Source organism: Rhinoraja longicauda, chromosome 32 (assembly GCF_053455715.1).
Source record: "Rhinoraja longicauda isolate Sanriku21f chromosome 32, sRhiLon1.1, whole genome shotgun sequence".
Taxonomy (NCBI): domain Eukaryota; kingdom Metazoa; phylum Chordata; class Chondrichthyes; order Rajiformes; family Arhynchobatidae; genus Rhinoraja; species Rhinoraja longicauda.
In genome coordinates this window covers 13,303,199-13,309,198 of record NC_135984.1, presented here as the reverse complement: position 1 = coordinate 13,309,198, position 6,000 = coordinate 13,303,199, and the positions used below count along the sequence as shown (strand labels likewise).

Sequence of the window (6,000 nt, the reverse complement as noted above, 5' to 3'; positions counted from 1 at the left end):
GCATTCCTTCGCTCCAGAGATGCTGCCTGTCCCGCTGAGTTACTCCAGCATTTTGTGTCTAACCTCAGAGTACTGCCTTCTTGCCAATGGAAACAGTTTCCATTCAAAACACCTCATGGTAAGTCCATAGAACAATCAAAATGTTATAAATGTTCAGAGTGACAGTGTTGTTGGAAGCTCCACGTTCTCCTGGCATTCAGGGAAAGTCCATGAGTCGAACACAAGTGTGCCAGTTTTTTTATCAGCCACTGATAAGGTGCCCTTATATAGAGTGAGCGCCCGTGGGCTGACACACAGAGCTTCAGAGGAGCAGATCTGAGACAGGTGAGAGGAGCCCTGTGGCTCACATTGCTCCAACATAGGCAGCCTGCGTGCCTATCCTTCCAGCGACTATCTCTGTGGACTGCTGAGTATTGAGGCTACTAGTCAAGGCAAAGCTGTGGGATTAGGTGTACGGTTTTCTTTTTTCAGTAATGTTACAGGCTATAATTGCAGCTTGGCAGGCTGCATGCAGCGAGGATGTTTTCCCAGGCTCAAATCTTTAGGATTGGGGGTAGAGTTTCAGAATAAGGGCTCGGCCATTTAGGACTGAGATAAGAACGGATTTTGTCACTTGGAGGTTGGTAAGTCTTTGGGAATTCTTTACACTGGAGCGCTGTGGAAGCTCAGTCACTGAGTTCATTCAAAACAGTGATGGATAGATTTCTGGATGTTAAAGGATTCAAGCGATATGAGGATAGTAAAATGATGCCGAGAAGGTCAGCCTTAATCTTAATGGCAGGGCATGCTCGACGGGCTGGGCGGTCTGCTCCTGCTCTGTTTACTTGTGTTCGTTTTAATGGAGTTTGGGAGACAATTATACACAGCGTGTTTTCAATGAGAATTTAAACCCTGGACTAACTGATCTTTATTTTTATATAGGTTTGCTGCAAAGGAAGAACAGACATTGTATTCCGCCATGTTTGCCAAGGGAATCCTCCTGCTTGTGGCCGCTGTCTTGGTCTCAGGTATCAGCTTCAAATATTCCTCATCAACTGTTTTATTGCACTTAGACTGCGATTGGGATTTTGTTACCATTTATGATCTTCAAGTATTCTTTCTCGAAGATCTTCATGCTACTTATACGGATCTGAATTAAGTTCAGATCAGACTTTTGAAGCCCCATGCATTGTCCTCTCTTCCACACTTTGGTTTGGTGGGTGAAGCTTGCTTCTTCTCCATTGTGGTTTTGTGTTCAGCCTAGGTTCCATATATTCAAAGCAAGGGATTTTACCCTTGAATCACGCGCAGTATTTCCAGTAAAGAACACTGGTGGTCACCAGTCTGAAGAAGGGTCTCGACCCGAAACGTCACCCATTCCTTCTCTCCCGAGATGCTGCCTGACCTGCTGAGTTACTCCAGCATTTTATGAATAAATCGATTTGTATCAGCATCTGCAGTTATTTTCTTATACTGGTGGTCACCAGGATCTGGTGAAGTGTTGTAGCTCATCTGCTGTGTAATGTTAGTTTAGTTTAGTTTAGTGATACAGCACGGGAACAGGGCCTTTGGCCCACAGAGTCCGCGCAGACCAGCGATCCCCACACACTAACACTATCCTACACAAAGTAGGGACAATTTACAATTATACCAAGCCAGTTAACCTACATCTTTGGCATGTGGGAGAAAACCGGAGCTCCCGGAGAAAGCCCACGCAGGTCATGGGGAGAACATACAAACTCCGTGCAGACAGCACCCGTTATCAGGATCGAACCCGGGCCTCTGGCGTTGTAAGGCAACAGCTCTACTGCTGCGCCACCATGCTGCACATATGAGGAGTGGATGCAGGGAAGGTTTCTCTCGTGCTCCCGTTCACATTATCTCATTCTTTCTTTCTCATAGACTGTCGGGCTGAGTACAATGGAGATCAGCTTCGTGAAGCCTTCAAGAATTACATCAACCAATTGACCGAGGAAGCCAGGGATGGTGTAGAACTGATCCAAAGCTCAGAAGTCAGCCAGCAACTTAAGTGAGTATTGGGGATTTGTGAGGGGCATTTGGAAAAGGTCAACCGCTTTACCCCAGAAAGAATTAAAGAGCCAGGAAAAAATTGTAAACAGTAACTTTGTAACATTTTGAGAAGTTCTTTCGATTTTCCAGATTATGAACCTCACCAACATTATTGTTTATCCCTAATTGATGACAGGCGAATTTAAGAAGTCAGTGAGATCTCAACTATGGACCAAGTACGGGTGTTTATTTCCCTTGGTGAAGCAGCTAGGTCTTTATGACAATCCACTCACCAGTAACAACACTTATATTTTTAATCCCAAATTTATTTAACCACTAAAATTTAAATGCTTTCCAGTGCAAAATGAATTCCGAAGCTCAGATCATTCGACCAGCCTTCATGGATTTGTTGGACCAGCAGCCTAACAACTGTGCCATATTATTAAGCAATGTTAATGAAGGGGTTTGTTAATGAACAAGAATGAGATTAAAGAATAAAAGATGGGGGTTATCTCATTGGGGATGGTAGAACAGATAAGAAGGGTCTTGACCCAAAACGTCACCCATTCCTTCTATCCAGAGGCGCTGCCTGTCCCGCTGAGTTACTCCAGCATTTTGTGTCTATCTCAGGTAAACAAAACCTGCTTCTACAAAAGAACTGATCAATCTCTATCTCTGTGGGTGGAAAGTGTAGGTTCAAATAGGGGAACGGAAGGAATAGGTTCAGCTGGAAATATTAATGCAGATACAGTTATAGGAATGGCTTTTGTGGATGTAGGCACTGGTGCAAGTTAATTCATTTACTTTGAATTGCTTGTTTAGTTTCGAAACCCTAAGAGTATTTAACCTTTGCAGTGTTAATCATCCCCTCAGCAATCTCTCCAAAACCTTATTACCTTACTACTTGTAGAGTTTTACCAATCAATGTGATTGCCTTTCCACGATCAGATAACGTAAAGCACAGAAGACCATTCAACTCATTGTGCTTCAGTACACTCTTCATTTTCCTCTCAAATTGCAACAATTAGGAAAGGACAGAATGAATGAAAGACCTTGGGAGAATCCTAACCTCTCTTCCCAATAAGCATGCTGAGTTAACCTGAAAAGATTTCCTGATCCAAATGTCATTTCGTTCCCTGAGCTCTGCTTCCTTCTGTGAAACATTTGTTTCAGTCACACACTTATGATGTGGTCTGTCTTAACGTATCGCAAATTCAACAAATAATTGTCACTCTTTTCCAGTCATCTTATCCAGGGCAATCTGAAGAGTGCCAATGACTATGCTGAGGATCTCCGACAGAGGTTGACTCCCTTCACAGATGGTCTCCATGAGAAGATGACAGTAGATATTGAGAGCCTTCAACAGCAGATAAGAGAGCAGCTGGAAGACCTGAAGGAGAAACTTCCTCCCTTTGCTGATGGAGTCCATCAGAAGATTAGCAATCACATTGAAGAATTTAATCAGAGGTTGACATCTTACACTGAAGAACTTAGCCAAAAGATGAAGAAGAACGCGGAGGAACTTCAGCAGAGGTTGACTCCCTTCACTGAAGAGCTTCAGGCCAACCTGGAAGTGAGTGCAGGGAACCTGAGGGAAGTCCTGACTCCCTACACTGAACAACTCCAGATGAAGATCGATGAAAATATGGACATCCTGAGGCAGAATGTGGCTGCCAAAGCTGAAGAATTTCGCTCCAGGTTTGATGAGAATGTCCAGGAGCTGCGCAATAGCTTGGCTCCCTACACCGAAGATGTCCAGCTGAAGATGAACCAACAGATTGCAGAAATGACCCAGAGGGTGGTGCCTTATGCTGAGGTGCTCCAGACAAAGGTCAACGAGCACGTGGAAGATCTGAACCAAAGGCTGAACCCTTACATCGCCGAACTGAAAGTAAAACTTAACGAGAACGTGGGAAGCATGAACCAGAACCTGGCCCCATACATCAAAAATCTCAACACCAACATCAACCAGAGAATCGAGGAGTTCCATCAGAACGTGGCCCCCTACACTGAGCAGCTGAACAAGATCATCAGTCAGAATGTGAGGGAGATGCAAGAGAGACTTGCCCTGAATGTAGGCAACTTTCAGCAGGATCTTCAGACCAAGCTCACAACTGTATGGGACGACTTCTGGCAGAATCTGCAGAACTAATTAAGAAGTAGAAAGTCACTCAGTTGATCTATGTGTCAGGACAATGTGTCCTCTTGGAGCACAGAAAACAAGATGCATAAATATAACTATGCTGTTGTTGAAGGCTGAGCTGTAATCTATTTACTCTTTTGCGGAGAGGAATATATTAAAATCATTGATTACAATTCTAGTGTGTGAACTGTAAAATACGTGCAATAAAACTTTGAATCATCTTTCGGCTAATAATGTTTCATGATTTATTTCATATTCAGATTAGCTTATTGTAATACACAATGGGGTGCGATGAAAGTTCTTGTTTACATGAAGCCCACAAAGCAAACAGTACACCTACAGTAAAGATTCATACAGCATTAGATACCACCAGTGCAAAACATTAGAAAGGTGAAAGATTATAGTGCAAAACCACTCCAAAGACATACAGGTTTGTAGGTTAATTGGCTGGGCAAATATAAAAATTGTCCCTAATGGGTGTAGCATAGTGTTAATGTGCGGGGATCGCTGGGCGGCGCGGACCCGGTGGGCCGAAGGGCCTGTTTCTGCGCTGTATCTCTAAATCTAAATCTAAAATCAGAATAGCACACAATAATATTAAAATATAATAAAGGAAAGGGGTGGGAAGAGGAGACTTTTTTTCAGGGGACGCAAAGCACAGGGAGCTGGACTGGATGGAGGGAAGTTATGTGCCTGCGATGGACCAGGCTGTGATTGGCTAGGCTGTAACTACACTGTGTTCACCACTCTCTGCAGTGTGAGCTTATTCCATATTGTGGTGTTGAAGACTGAGCTGTAGTCAATGAGTATCATTCTGACATAGGTGTTCCTATTGTGTAGGAAGGAACTGCAGATGCTGGTTTACACCAAAGATAGACAAAAAAAGCTGGAGTAACTCAATGGGTCAGGCAGCGTCTCTGGAGAAAAGGAATAGGTGACGTTTTGGGTTGCGACCCTTCTTCAGACTATCTTAGGAAAAGAGCAGGGAATAAAGGTTGCTGAGATCAGTGAGATTAGATAATACTTGTGTTCCCTTCCTAATGGGCAGCAGGCATCAGTGGCCCGAAGCACACTACAAATCCTCTTTACACTGCATGTTTATTAAATACAAATAATAAATGAAAGATGAATTAGCTCTGAAATACTTTAAATGCTGGAATCATTCAGCAGTTCAGCTAACAACTATAGAAAGGGGAACAAAGACCCTTCGTCAGAACTGGGAAAAAGAGAAGACAAGTTCGCTTTGATCTAGATTAGTGCAAACAATTTGAGGTAAAGACGTTACAGGTGGCATCCTTGCAGCAGAAATGCCGAGGAGAGAGTTATTAGACCTTTACGGGCAGTGCAGAGTGTCGGTCACAGAGGAGTATGTGGTGGTGTGGCCACTTGTAGTAAGGCGTGTGTGGCTGCAATGGAAAGCTAAGCCTCTGACTGCACATATTCAAGAGAGAATTAGATACTGTTTAGCTCTTAGGGCTAACGGAATCAAGGGATATAAGGAGAAAGCAGGAACAGAGTACTGATTCTGATGATCAGCCGCGATCATATTGAATGGCAGTGCTGGCTCGAAGAGCCGAATGGCCTATTCCTGCACCTATTTTTTATGTCTATGTCTATGTCTATGTCTATGACATTACTTGCAAGGGAAGAGCAATTCCCTGCTCTGACTATGGGGGTGATTAACACGGGTCACACAGTAGGTTGGAAAGGAATGGCTGTAATGTAGACGTGAGTACCAGCGTGTACTGAAAGGAGCAGTGTTACCAACACCCACCCCATGATGGCACCCTGCAGCCTGACAACCAACTGTGCACCATGATGCTGGTCTCCAACAAGTTTCATTGTCATGTGCGTAATGTCCAGCTAAA

General features: G+C 43.8%; 1 protein-coding gene across 1 annotated transcript; it reads left to right on the top strand.

Moving 5' to 3' along the window:
* The first annotated feature begins 301 nt into the window (after nt 1-301).
* LOC144608713 (uncharacterized) lies at nt 302-4,141 on the top strand. The gene is made up of 4 exons (XM_078426736.1): nt 302-324; nt 922-1,007; nt 1,882-2,008; nt 3,232-4,141. Exons 2-4 carry the CDS (start codon nt 959-961, stop codon nt 4,139-4,141), a joined length of 1,086 nt encoding a protein of 361 aa, XP_078282862.1. The 5' UTR covers nt 302-324; nt 922-958.
* The last annotated feature ends 1,859 nt before the right edge of the window (nt 4,142-6,000 follow it).

Excerpts from the sequence above, each read along its gene's own strand:
- LOC144608713 (XM_078426736.1), top strand. The coding sequence starts at position 959 with ATGTTTGCCAAGGGAATCCTCCTGCTTGTGGCCGCTGTCTTGGTCTCA. Across the intron at positions 1,008-1,881 it reads GGCCGCTGTCTTGGTCTCAG|ACTGTCGGGCTGAGTACAAT; the intron begins GTATCAGCTTCA and ends TCTTTCTCATAG. Across the intron at positions 2,009-3,231 it reads GAAGTCAGCCAGCAACTTAA|TCATCTTATCCAGGGCAATC; the intron begins GTGAGTATTGGG and ends ACTCTTTTCCAG.